Here is a 13,768-nt window from a genome sequence, read left to right as displayed (position 1 = left end):
GCACGCACGCTCGCTCGCACGCGCACACGCACATGCACACGCACATACACGCACGCTCGCTCGCACGCGCACACGCACATGCACACGCACATACACGCACGCACGCTCGCTCGCACGCGCACACGCACATGCACACGCACATACACGCACGCTCGCTCGCACGCGCACACGCACATGCACACGCACATACACGCACGCACGCTCGCTCGCACGCGCACACGCACATGCACACGCACATACACGCACGCACGCTCGCTCGCACGCGCACACGCACATGCACACGCACATACACGCACGCTCGCTCGCACGCGCACACGCACATGCACACGCACATACACGCACGCACGCTCGCTCGCACGCGCACACGCACATGCACACGCACATACACGCACGCTCGCTCGCACGCGCACACGCACATGCACACGCACATACACGCACGCACGCACGCTCGCTCGCACGCGCACACGCACATGCACACGCACATACACGCACGCACGCTCGCTCGCACGCGCACACGCACATGCACACGCACATACACGCACGCACGCTCGCTCGCACGCGCACATGCACATGCACACGCACATACACGCACGCACGCTCGCTCGCACGCGCAAGCACGCTCGCTCGCACGCGCAAGCACAGATACACGCACGCACGCGTACATGCACGAAGGCAAAGCTGCATACAAGCACGCTGGCGTGGGCCCTGTAATTCAAAATCCTTAAATGCACTAAATTATTGCCGTATTGTCGGGATTATAATATGCGCTTTCTTTTTGCTGTGTTTTAAAGCAAAAAGTTTGGGAGGTGTGTCTTATAACCCAGCAAGTACGCTCACACGCGCGTGTGCGTGTGACTGTTATTTGTGTCGCATTGTAGACACTGGCCACAAATTTGGGGTGAGTCTTACTTACTGGAGCGTCTTATAATCCGGACAATACGGTAATAACTGTGTGCATTTAAATACTTAACGATCATGTGTATCCAGGCGCTTGAATTATATGAATCGGAAAAAAAAAACACACTGTCTGCTTCACAGTGAACCTTAAACATCCCATGACGTTACTTGAAGGAAAAAAAAACAGTGGACCATATGTGCCGCCAGAGTCATGGTCCAAGTTTTGGCAAAAAATGTTAAAACTATCCGCAAATTACTTAGCTGGGTAAACCCACATATCAGCATCGCCCTCCTCTACATACGAACATTCGACTTACAAAGTTTCAGAGGTACGAACGAACCTGTCCGTATGCCCAGTTGCAGCTGTTCACGATGCTATTGCCTCTTACAAGTGTATTTATTAAGAGATGAATAGAGCAATTGTGCAGACATCTCCTGGTAAGTTTTTCAAGAGAGTAGAGAGGAAACACGAGCACCAAAGGAAATTAGCATCTACATCTGCAGAACATGAAGAACCAGTGGCATCTACATCTGCAGAATATGAAGAACCAGTGGCATCTACATCTGCAGAACATGAAGAACCAGTAGCATCTACATCTGCAGAACATGAAGAACTAGTGGCATCTACATCTACAGGAGATTATACAACTTTTAAAGCCATTCCCCGTGTTTAGTGTTCATGCCGTACAACTTGCTTCCAATTGAGAGGAATAAAATTGGACTTACGAACAAATCGACTTATGAACCCAAATCGTTCGTAAGTAGAGGAGTCCCTGTAACCGGCAAACTACATCTGCCTGTGAAGCATAGCGTCTCCGTGCTTGCTATGAAAACAGCACGAATGCCATCGCCAGGACGTTAGAACGGTTCAGGTGAGATGTAAGGCGCTTTGAGTTGCCGAGGCGTTTAAGGTGAAAAGCTTCGGGGGTCAAAGTGCAGCCCTGAAATTGATCGCTCTCACCACCGATGGCAGATAGGCCTCCACTCTCGAAAGGCCCTCGAGGAGTATCGCTCGGCCTACTCACTTCCTTAGGAATGGCTTTTTGCGTTCAGTTTGTTGGCCTCCTCCCGACACACCTGCAATAAGCACCGTTGGCTACGTATGTTTGCGAAAGAAGTTCAACACACATTCAAGTCTTCGAAGAGGTGTCAGTACCCACACCTTACCCCACTACACGCGACCTACCCCAGCTGCTAGCCTGTGAGGAGGAATCAAGAAGCTGGCACCGCTGTTTCATCTACTGCGCTGGGAGACTGAATTGCACAGGTGACCTCTGCATTGCAAGTGCGCTATCCATTGTAATGTAATGTGTTTTCATGATTATGATAAATAATTGTATAATGCGGTATTCGTGCATATTGCATCTCACAATGCTGCATTGCATGTAATGTGCATAGTTATTTATTTATTATTTGTTCGACCAGGCAAGGCCCACTGAGCTATGTAGCTGTTTTTCAGAAGCGACATGGCCACAAACGATAGCTCAATGAAGTGGCTTATCACGTGGAAATGTATCGCAGCCTAATACTCCAAACGGATTATTCTAAATGTGGAGGGATGAACCGGAGGGACCCAGAGAAAAATCTACGCAACCACGGGGAGCAACACGCAAACTCCAAATATACAGCAAGCATCAGGATCGAATCCACGAACTCCTGCAAACCAGGCGAGGCAGTTAACATCTTGCCACCGCGGCTCCCCGTTATGCAAGGGGGCGGCCAGAACCGGCACCAACAATTGCCCAGTCGATGCGTGGCCTGCCGATAAGAGGCGACACTCGCTACGCGGCAGTCCCAGCGAATTGAACCGCTGCAAGAGGGCGCAAACCCAGAGAGGTTTTTCTTTTGATGGCTGTGCCTTCCTTTCCTTTGAGACTGCGCTGGTAGGCGATGCCCCCTGGATCGCAGAGAGAGCCCCGTGAAGGTGCTCTTACGTAAAGGGGGCAGATGCCAATGTGCCAACCATGCGGTCCTGCGTAGGACACACACACACACACAACAACAACAAAACACAACAACCCCCCCAATGAAAAAAACGATTAAGAGCAATGGAAAAGTACGGCCGTCATCCGACGTGCCGCCGCTACAACCTGGCACGCGCGGGCTCATCAATCATGAGAGGGCAATCACGAGATTTTCTTGACAAGCGCACGGTGGGGTTTAGTTATTTAATTAGACGCGTTTGTTCGGTTTGCTTTGGGTGGCAGGGGGTGGGTTTTTTTTGGAAAACGTGGGCCGAGTTTGAAGGAGGGGGAGGTGGAGGAGGCATTGGAATCGGGCGATGTGCCACGTCAAATCCACCCACTTTGTGACTTCCCTCCCGCACCACGGTTCTGCGCTGTGGAAGGCCAAGGGCACGGCGTAAGATGATTGAGATAATTTGCGAGCGACGGTGAGATCTCAAAAGATCGCTGAAGGCAACCGCCGTGGAGAGGAAAAATACAAACCTCAAATCCCCACGACACCTCCAATTGTATGCAGTCACGTGACGTACAGCCTCCTTGTCAGTCTTTATCAATCCACTGCTGTGTGAATGCCACGCGCCATGACTTTTGGTCATGTTGGCCATTGCTTGACCATACTTCATCACACTGCACATCCCTGAAAAAGAGTTTCATAGCTCATCGGATTCTTCCATAAAAAATTGAGATTTGGCGTTTCTAAATAAAACGTTTCTGATCAGTGCAGATTGCTGAAGGGCGGTTGGGTTGGGGCAGGGTGCCGGTCCGTTTCGGATATCGCTCGTCACCGACGTTATAGCAGCGGCCACGAATCGAACTCACATGGCCAAGGGTTCGCAGCGCAGCGCGCTGACCGCTGGCACCACCGCTCCACCTCGGTGGGAGCAGAGGACCCAGGCCGACGCTCCCGGCCGTCAGCCGCACGGTGCACTCGGCAGAGAAGCGTCCCACACACACACGTCACAGGCGAACCACATTACCTTGCTTGATCTCGTCAAGGAAGATAAACCATCATAACGCAAACTCGGGTCACCCTCGCAGCAGCAGCGGCTTTTGATTAGCCATCGACCAAAGACAGTCACTGCATCGCGCACTTTCAGATACGCTGCTGTGACCAGCTGGAACACTCTTCCTTCCGATATTAGGAAACCACTAGAGCTATGGACTTATAAATCGATATTGACAAACTTATGTATTTAGAATAGCTTTTTGTGTGTTTAGTTTGTTGTCCTTACCTTGCACCTCTGATTAGCACGGTTGGCTACGTACGGTGCGAAAGAAATTCAACATATGTACACACATGTCGCAGATACCAGTGGCTTGGGTCCGTGCCAATATTTAATGGAAGTGTCTCATTAATATGGAAAAACCTTTCCAAGTTGTCGAGCAGTTTGAAGAACCAGATAAGTAACTGTGAATAACCCAACTAATAACAGTTTTGCATTGTAATTCATATGACTACATTAACCCCCCCCCCCCCCCTCTGGTCTTCACACCTGATTGACTCACAGTGACGACATCACATCTATCGCTCTATTTAAAACCGAAACAGGAGGAGGATTTCATCACAATTCTGGCTGTCGCCTGATGATGCTAGTTGTAATTACCGGCGAAAAGTCATGCTCGAATAGTGCGTGTTGTGGGTATACTCTCCAAAACAACCGGTTAGTGCTGAACCAGCAACTAATTGGCACATTTATATTTACGCGATCTAACCCCAAAAAACCTCTATTATGGATAACATTGGTCGCGAAAGCCATACCGCGTGTGAAACTAAATAAATAACTCGTGTTTCCCGTTTGTGTCTCTCCAAATAAAAAAAAGAGAAATATTATGTTTACATATCCCATAGGCCCCACAGGCATGTGGGAGTGCATTGCATTAGCAGCATGGCTTCTTTGACCAATTTCAACGTTCATTTCCTCATCAGCAGAGTGTGAGGCTTGCTGGTGAACTTCCAGATGCTTATAGGCTTTAAATGGGTCCCAGTTCGATGCAGAGCTATGTAATACGTAACACACAGTCATAACACTTTTTGAAGCATCTGGTAAAGATTATGTGTTTGAGGGAGAGTTAAAATTGAAGCGGACGTGATACCAGCCACCAGGTTGTGATGACCGTTATTCGCCAGAACACTCAAAAGACAGGATTTCATGAGGGGAGATTATGAGAATTAGGATGTAACTAAGAGGGATTACATAGACTGTATACATCACGACAGGTCGGCTCCGTGATTTGCTGAGTCAGCGGTAATAACGACGACAGATTTAACGCATTAGGTGGCAGCTTTAGGTGCCAGTTCCAATCTAAATCCCCCCAAAAGAGCAATTTGAGGTGTAATTGAGGTTTGCCAGCCCTGAGGTGCAAAACAACTCCATATATATCTCACAAGAATAATAGGTAGAATATCCCACGATACCTGACGAGGGGAAACTACTTGTAAATGCATCGTCCAGAGTGATGTATCATCATCATTATTATTACTACCGCATTATAGTAATGCATACCGTATTCTTAGGTTTTTTCGGTAAAGTCACGTAGGTAAAAACATTAAAATTAATAAAAGTAAAATAAAAATCACGACGTTTCGGAGGCAACACAAGCTTCCGTCTTCAGGTGGAACCGTCACAGCCACCTGAAGACGGAAGCTTGTGTTGCCTCCGAAACGTCGTGATTTTTATTTTACTTTTATTAATTTTAATGTTTTTACCTACGTGACTTTACCGAAAAAACCTAAGAATATGAATCCTTGCAGTCACGAAAGCTTCCAATCTAGAATTAAAGCATACCGAACAAAAATGGGGACTTTTACGGTCCCCGGGGGAAGACTTACAGATTCCCCGGCATGTGCCACGTCACGAAAGAGGGACGATCCACGGGGAAACCAGGACAAGGGTGGCGACTCCGGCTGTGACGACGACGATGACGAGAGGCCTCGGCGGGTGACACGCAGCGAGGCAGCGAACGTGCCGGCACGCCGTCGTTCGGCTCAAGGGGACCGCGAGGGCGTCTCCGTGCCGGTGTTTAGGTCGTCCCAGCCTCAGCCGTCCGCTCAATTATCATTATTATATATTTTTTCACCTCTCACGGCGGTTCGTGCCCCGCCGCCCCTGGCTTCAACCTCGTCGATCGTTTTTTTTACGACCAGAAAGCCGGCGACAACAAAAAATAAAATAAACTACCACCGTCATCGACGCCATCCCCACTCGCAAACTTTACAGCCACGGGCCGCCGATACGCTCCGGATTTTACGACCGCCCTCCTGTCATGCCGATTTATATTCTTTATTTCTATTTAACCGACCATTCGGCGATAACTGCTCGCAGTAACACAATGTCCACGCGATGGTTTACTGAAGCGGCAGCAGCAGCAACGCGCTCCCGGGCGGGTGAATGTTGTCGCTAGGTGAGAATGGACTGTCGCAACGCGCCACGACCGCCCCGGCATTAAACCGAGAGTTGAACGTTGAACGGCGGTGCGGACGTACAGAAGAACACCTCCCACCCTCCATGCCCGCCGCCACAGTGGCAAGATGTTATCTCCCTCACCGGGTATACAGGAGGTCGGGGGTTCGATCCCGACCCCGACGCCTGCTGTATATTTGGACTTTGCATGGTTCTCCCTGTGGTCGCGTGGATTTTTCTCCAGGTCCCTCCGGTTTTTCCCTCCACGTTTAGAATCAACGTGCGTTTTGATCATTTGGCTGCTATAGGTTTCCACGCGATGACAAGCCACTTCGTTGGACTACCGTTTGTGTCCAGGTCGCTTGTCAAAAAGAGCTATACAGCTCGATAGGGCCTTACCTGGTGAAATAAAAAAAATGGATCATAGTTAGTTAATAATTGTTCCAAGACGTCTGGCCAGCTTGGAAGGATAATTCAAAACTCACCGGTAAGAGGGGCTTCTCCAGAGCTCCCTCTAGTTGAGGCCCTGCCACCAGCGGTGATGCGAGCGAGCAATTTCAGGGCTGCACCTTCATCACCCCTCCGTTGCTTCTCGCTGTGGAAAAGCACTCGCTGTAATTAAGCAGCCTCGCGAGACGCGTTCCACGGGGCAACAATGGGGAGGCGTGAGCGATGGACAAAGCAGGCGTGGTCGCGCGGCACAATAGTCATATCCTTGGACACGGCATCTATTGCGAACAGCCTGTCATTGTAGAGACGATGTCCCATTGCGTTGGATACTTTTTAAATCCTTTATATTAAGTTCACTTGCTTGCTTGCTTGCGCGCTTATGACTGCAAATCTTTCGTTCGTTTTTTAACTCACTTCCTGTGATCCAATCGAGCTGACATTTTGCACACAGATTCGTTGTGCGTGACAATGTATTTTAGTGAAAAAGAAAATTCCAAAATTTTCCACTTTTAGGAAAAAAAAATATATTTAATTACCAATTGCTTAATGGTGGCAGGCAATCATCTGACCCATAGGTGGCAGCCATCTCAAGCCAGAGGACGAGAGGACTCTAGCCGCCCGTTTCAAAGACCAATGTGGGCTGGGTTGTGGCCCATTGAACATGCATATAAAGGATTTTATAGTGAAAAACTTTGTTTTTACGGGTTAATTTTTTTTCACGGGATAGCTTAGCAGACAATGTTCCGGAGGAACCCCGCCCCCCCCCATCCCCCGCCCCGCCATCCCCAGGCAAATGGGAAATCGTCACGCCGAGTGCCATCCTAAAGGGTTCCGTTTGAATTATGCATGGCCGGGTGTCACGACGCGTCTCTCTCGTCGGCGATCGCATGCGGAGGAACGATGAAATGGTCCTGATAAACTTTGCCCCTTTAAGTCAGTCACTGTAAGCCAGAGTGCTTTTCGCGCTCGCTCAAAATGAGCAGCGCTCCGGTTTGCAGCCCCGAGGCAGTGGTGGAAATCGGCCATTCCCACGCCAGCGACGAGAGTGATTTACAGGTCGACCGCTGTCGGACCTCCCCACACAAAGTGGCGCCTTCATTTGATTGACGGACAGAGGGGGCGACAATGGGCCGAGTCGGCCCCGCGACCATAAGTTGACCTTATGAACTTTCGATGGTGTGCCCCCCCCCCCGCTCTACGGCAGGGCCCGCCAGACCGGCTAATTTAAGGCACCACCCAATAGTCTCGGTTAGTTCCCCAAATTGTTTCCCGGATTTTGTGAAAAAAATTTACGAATCTATTTTCTGAACTCTCTCAACTCAAAACATTAAAATGGTGAGATTGTCAGTTTTTTATATAGGTCAAAGGTCATAGGATGTACAAATACCATAGGTCCTGGATTCTTGCCAAGTGGCATAAAAAAACATTTATTTTACCAGCTAAGGCCCACTGAGCTGTACAGCTCTTTTTCAGAAGCGCCCTGGCCACATATGATAGCCCAACAAAGTGGCTTGTCACGTGAAAATGTATAACAGTCAAATACTCAAAACGCACGTTTATTTTAAATATGGAGGGAAAAACCGGAGGACCTGGAGAAAATCCACGCGACCACGGGGAGAGAGACACACAAACTCCAAATATACAGCAAGCGTCAGGATCGGAATCGAACCCACGACCACCTGAAAACCAGGCGGGGTAGTTAACATCTCACCACCGTGGCGCTGACTCAACTAACTTTTTGGTTCTTTCAGTAAAGTCACGTAGAAAGAAAATAAATGCAATAATAGAATACGACGTTTCGATTGCAACACAAGCAATCGTCTATGTTCTGTCTCTCTCTGTGTGTCTCTGTGTTGTCTCTCTCTCTGCTTGTGTGTCTGTCTGTGTGCCTCCGTGTCTGTGTTTTGTCTCTCTCTCAAATGTAGTTCTACCCGATGACGATTGCTTGTGTTGCAATCGAAACGCCGTATTCTATTATTTTATTTATTTTATTTCATTTCTACGTGACTTTACCAAAAGAACCAAAGAGTAATTCCTGCAGTCACGAAAGCTTCAGATCAAGTTTGACTCAACTAAGTTTTGCTGCGACATGTGCACGAATGCATTCGCTTACAAAGTAGATGGAGCAGCAGACTGGAGCAGCAGAATTTCCGTCGTCCTGTTTTCTTCGGCAATGACTCACGTCGTTTGCAGGCGAGACCCGCGCACAATCAGACGGGGCCCCCACCCCCCACCCCCCCACCACAAGCTCTTGCACCGACTGCCGTCTTACGCAACGTTGCCTTTGTTACGCGGAAGGCACAACGCGGAGCCATCATTACTTAATGTAAATTTCATGGAAGCTCGCGCGGATGTGCAAACACATCCGCGCGAGCTTCCATGATGTGGTCTAAATTTAAGATGTGAATTGTATGTGTGTGTGTATATATAAAAAATAACATGGCTGAGTGAAGCATAATTAATTTGTAATTTAGTTGTGTGAATGGGAAACTCAATTTCTTAAAACGAACACAGATCCCCCCTATAGCCTTCACAGACTTTTTGGGGCAAGTGCTGTTGGCGAGCACCTATGAAGGCCGGCACGGCACACAAGGGGGTGTTTGGCCAACACCAACAACCTCCATTCGCCACTAAGTGGCGGTGACGTCACCATGGCCCTTGTGCCAGGCTAGGTGCACTTTGAGGCCACGTGAAGTGTCGAAGGCTCACTGTATTTTAGCTGGCCGGCGCTGCGCTCGTTGTTGTGAGCGTTGCTCCTCTGCCCTCCGCTGTTGTTGGACGGCGACTGCCTCGAACTGCCCAGTCGCGTCCTTCACCAGCCCCCTTCATAGAGGGCGATTTTGACACCGCTGGTACCAGTCTCCAGCAAGTTCACTCAACTCACATCCTCCTGTACCAAATCTCTTCTCTAGCCGATGCCGCCCTCGTTTAGCCCCCTCTGTCCGGCCAAACAGAAGCTGCTTGGTCAAGCGGTGGCTGCTGAGGAATGTGGGCTACATGACCCAGCCAATGTAGCCTCGCCTGCCAGAGGAGCCCTCTGACCGGACTGTGTCCAGAACTTTCATGGTTCTACAAGTTTTTCACACTGCAATCCAGCCTGTTGAAGCTCAGGATGGATCGTAGGCAAGCCAGCCAGAATGTTTCAAACCGGTGCAGATGTTTTCTTCAGAAGGGTCCAGGTTTTCGGCAGCATAGAGCATAGAGAAGGGAGGGCATAACTGTGGCCAAAAAGACCTCACTGACAAAGACCTCCCGGTTAGCTTGTAACAGTGCTGTTAGCGAGTACCTATGAAGGTCAGATGGGTGGCCGGCACCATGCCCAGTAGCTATGTTTACACATCGAACCAGGTTCTCATTAGAAGCTGAGTCTACCTAGGGGAGGCCCACACCCGTTCAGATAATTATCGCCACCAGTGTTGGCCATGAGCGGGACTGGAACTCGGCACGCTGGGTTCGTGGTGCAGCCTGCTAACCGCTGCGCTAGTGTTCCCCACAAAGACACAGACAACACACACATGCACAAAGACACACACACATGCACAAAGACACAGACACATGCACAAAGACACAGACACATGCACAAAGACACAGACACATGCACAAAGACACACACACATGCACAAAGACACACACACATGCACAAAGACACACACACATGCACAAAGACACACACACATGCACAAAGGCACACACGCATGCACAAAGACACACACGCATGCACAAAGACAGACACACATGCACAAAGACACACACATGCACAAAGACACACACACATGCACAAAGACACACACACATGCACGAAGACACACACACATGCACAAATACACACACACATGCACAAAGACACACACACATGCACAAAGACACACACACATGCACAAAGGCACACACGCATGCACAAAGACACACACACATGCACAAAGACACACACACATGCACAAAGGCACAGACAGCAGGCACACACCCACCAGCAACACCCACCTGACAGCTGCGTGCTTGCCTGGCCTTCCCCGCACCGCCCCCCCCCCTGCCCTCCCGCAGCTACCTGAAGCGCTTCAAGGTGATGAAGATCAAGTTGATGCGCAGCTGGTGCCGCCAGATCCTCAAGGGGCTGCACTTCCTGCACACGCGCGACCCGCCCATCATCCACCGCGACCTCAAGTGCGACAACGTGTTCATCACGGGGCCCACGGGCTCCGTCAAGATTGGTGACCTGGGCCTCGCCACGCTCAAGAGGGCCTCCTTCGCCAAGAGCGTCATCGGTGAGGGGCATCGTCGTCATCATTGTCGCCATCGTCGTCATCATCATCATCGTCGTTGTCATAGTCATTGTCGTTGTCATCATCATCGTCATTGTCGTCATCATTATCATTATCGTCATCGTCGTCGTCGTCGTCGTCATCATCATCATCATCGTCGTCATCGTCATCATCATCATCGTCATTGTCGTCATCGTCATTGTCGTCATCATCATCATCGTCGTTTCGCGTTGAACCCGGTCCACACGGTAGGCGCAGCACTTTGACACGGAACTTACCACCATGAGTAACGGCTGCCACGCCCCCCCCCCCCACAAGCCCCCCCTTCACCCCCCACAAGCCCCCCCTTCACCCCCCTCCCGCGCGGTGCGGCACGATCGCGGTGACCCCCCTTCGTCGTTGCCGCCGCAGGCACGCCGGAGTTCATGGCCCCTGAGATGTACGAGGAGCACTACGACGAGTCGGTGGACGTGTACGCGTTCGGCATGTGCATGCTGGAGATGGCCACGTCCGAGTACCCCTACTCCGAGTGCCACAACGCCGCGCAGATCTACCGCCGCGTCACCAACGTGAGTGCCGGCGTGCGCGCGCGAGTACACGCACACACACGTGAGTGCACTTACACACACGTGAGTACAGGTGGACAGATTGTCGGGGCAAGTGCCCAGTTGCGAACGCGCGACCGCTGAGCTACGCCACCGCTCACGTGCATCGTCTGCACCTGCAGACGCGGCTGCAAACGGCTAGACGCACACACACGCACACACACACGCACACGCTCACACACACACGCACACACACACACGGTCACGTGGAAACACGAACGCACGCGCAGACACACAGTGCACGAACACCCACGTGGTGGGATAAAGTTTGAGTGATCCATTTCCAAGACGCGTCCGGCCAGCGTGTAAGAGTACGCCATCATGCCCACTGGAGCGGCTCTGGTGGCATCAGCCAGCAATCGCAAGCAGGGCTGCACCTCTGACCGAGCGAGAGGGTGCGTGAGCGGGTTTATCCCAACACAGTTTTTTTAATCGTTTGCCATCGATGTCGTGAGTCACGGCCTCGGCTTGCGTGCGGGTCGCCGGGATCGGAGCATCAGCGCGTAAACAACGTCGTCGCTGGGGCGCTTGCGGCGGAAGAAAAATCTCCCACACAGCGTCTCCAGAACGAGCCGTCTCTTCACTCGACACTGCTTTTGAAACCAAAACAATGAACCTCCGATCAGCACGGTTGGCTTTAACATACATACGTAAATGTATTTTTTGGGTTGGACCACGTGGTAGTATTAAGCATTGGGTCACAATTCATCATGATAATTAGTTAATTTCCGTATCACCAGTACGTGTATCCTACGCCAGGGTTGCGAGATGTTAACTCCCTCGCCTGGTATACAGGACAACATGGGTTCAATCTCAACCTGTACTCCTGTTTATGGATTTTTCTCCGGGTCCTCCGGTTTTTCCCTCCACATTTAAAAACATGCGTTGACAGCATGTGGCTGGTATATATTTCCACGTGATAAGCCACTTCATTGGGCTATCGTTTGTGGCCAGGTCACTTCTGAAAAAGAGCTGTATAGGAGCTCAGTAAAATAGAAAAGTTTTATTTTATCCTGCTTGGCAAGAACCTGGCACCAATGGTATATGACGATGTGCTTTGTACATCCTATGACCTTTAACCTATGGTTAAAATTTCTGGTCAGGTCACTTTTGAAGAAGAAGCTGTATATAGCTTAGCAGCATGTACTATACTCGAATCGGCAGAGGAACGGAACTGTGACGTGTCCGTGTGCCCAGGGACTTTACCCTTGCCACACATCTCAAGGCAGTCGACCCGTGGCGCCTGGGCCTGTCCCGTGACCTCCTGCCAGCGGGCGTTCGACACTTCACGTGGCCTTAACGTGCACCTAGCCTGGCACAAGCGCCGCGGGGACGTCACCGCCACCTAGTGGCGAGTGGCGGTTGTTGTTGTTTACCGTTGCCACTCCTTGCGCTCGACAATGTCCCCGCTTAGCCAACGTGCCACAGATCACCTGGCGGCCGGAAACCCCCGACTGCAGCCGGAGTAGTAAGTTACCAGCCGGAGTCCGTGATGCAATTGTCCGGCACGAACGCCTTTGCCCTTTGCGTGCGTCGTGACGTAAGGCGAGCAGTCGGTCGAGGAGCCGGGGGGGGGAGGGCGGCAGACGGAGCCGGGGACCATTGTGCCCGCTGGCGATAAGTCATGCGGTTGGGGAAGGGACCGGCCGACTTATCAGACGGCCCTCCTCGTGATCGCAAAATCTACTTGGAGAAGGGGCACCCATCGGACTCCCCCTGTCCCCCCTTACCCCCCCCTCCTCCTCCTCCCCATCCACCCGGGCGATTGCGACGGTGTCTGAAGACGGCCGGAAAAAACCGAACGGCTCATCGAAACCTGCACGCGCTCGGCACAAACCCACCCGGGGTGCCTCTCGCCAAGGCAGAGAGACTGCAGCGAGGGACAATTCAAATGATTGATTGCCCTTCTGGCCTTCTGGAATGACAAGAATCTGAAACTCTAGAAAATTCTGGGTTTTTTCTCTCTCTCTCTCAGCTAGTTTTTGCTACGCTAATTTACAGTGCCGTGTGTATTTTTTGTCGCTGATGTCATCTACGGAACCCCTCACCAAAGGCTAAGCATCTCTCTCTCTGTCAAGGCTCAAAGCCTCAACTGTTTGTCACGGATAAGATGACTCATCCTCCTCAAGCGGCTTCAACTAACGAGCGAGCCAATTACTTTGGCATTATGTGGGACACTCCGGTGGAGCTGC

General features: G+C 51.0%; 1 protein-coding gene across 1 annotated transcript in view; it reads left to right on the top strand.

Annotated features, from left to right (window-relative positions):
- LOC144945629 (uncharacterized) overlaps window positions 1–13,768 on the top strand; it is a 153,090-nt gene that overhangs the window by 96,975 nt on the left and 42,347 nt on the right. The window contains 2 exon segments of the mRNA XM_078874168.1: window positions 10,754–10,974; window positions 11,383–11,540. Of these exon segments, the coding sequence (XP_078730294.1) occupies window positions 10,754–10,974; window positions 11,383–11,540 (379 nt within the window).

Source organism: Lampetra fluviatilis, chromosome 38 (genome assembly GCF_964198595.1).
Source record: "Lampetra fluviatilis chromosome 38, kcLamFluv1.1, whole genome shotgun sequence".
In the NCBI taxonomy this organism is placed as follows: domain Eukaryota; kingdom Metazoa; phylum Chordata; class Hyperoartia; order Petromyzontiformes; family Petromyzontidae; genus Lampetra; species Lampetra fluviatilis.
This window is presented reverse-complemented; position numbering and strand designations above follow the sequence as displayed.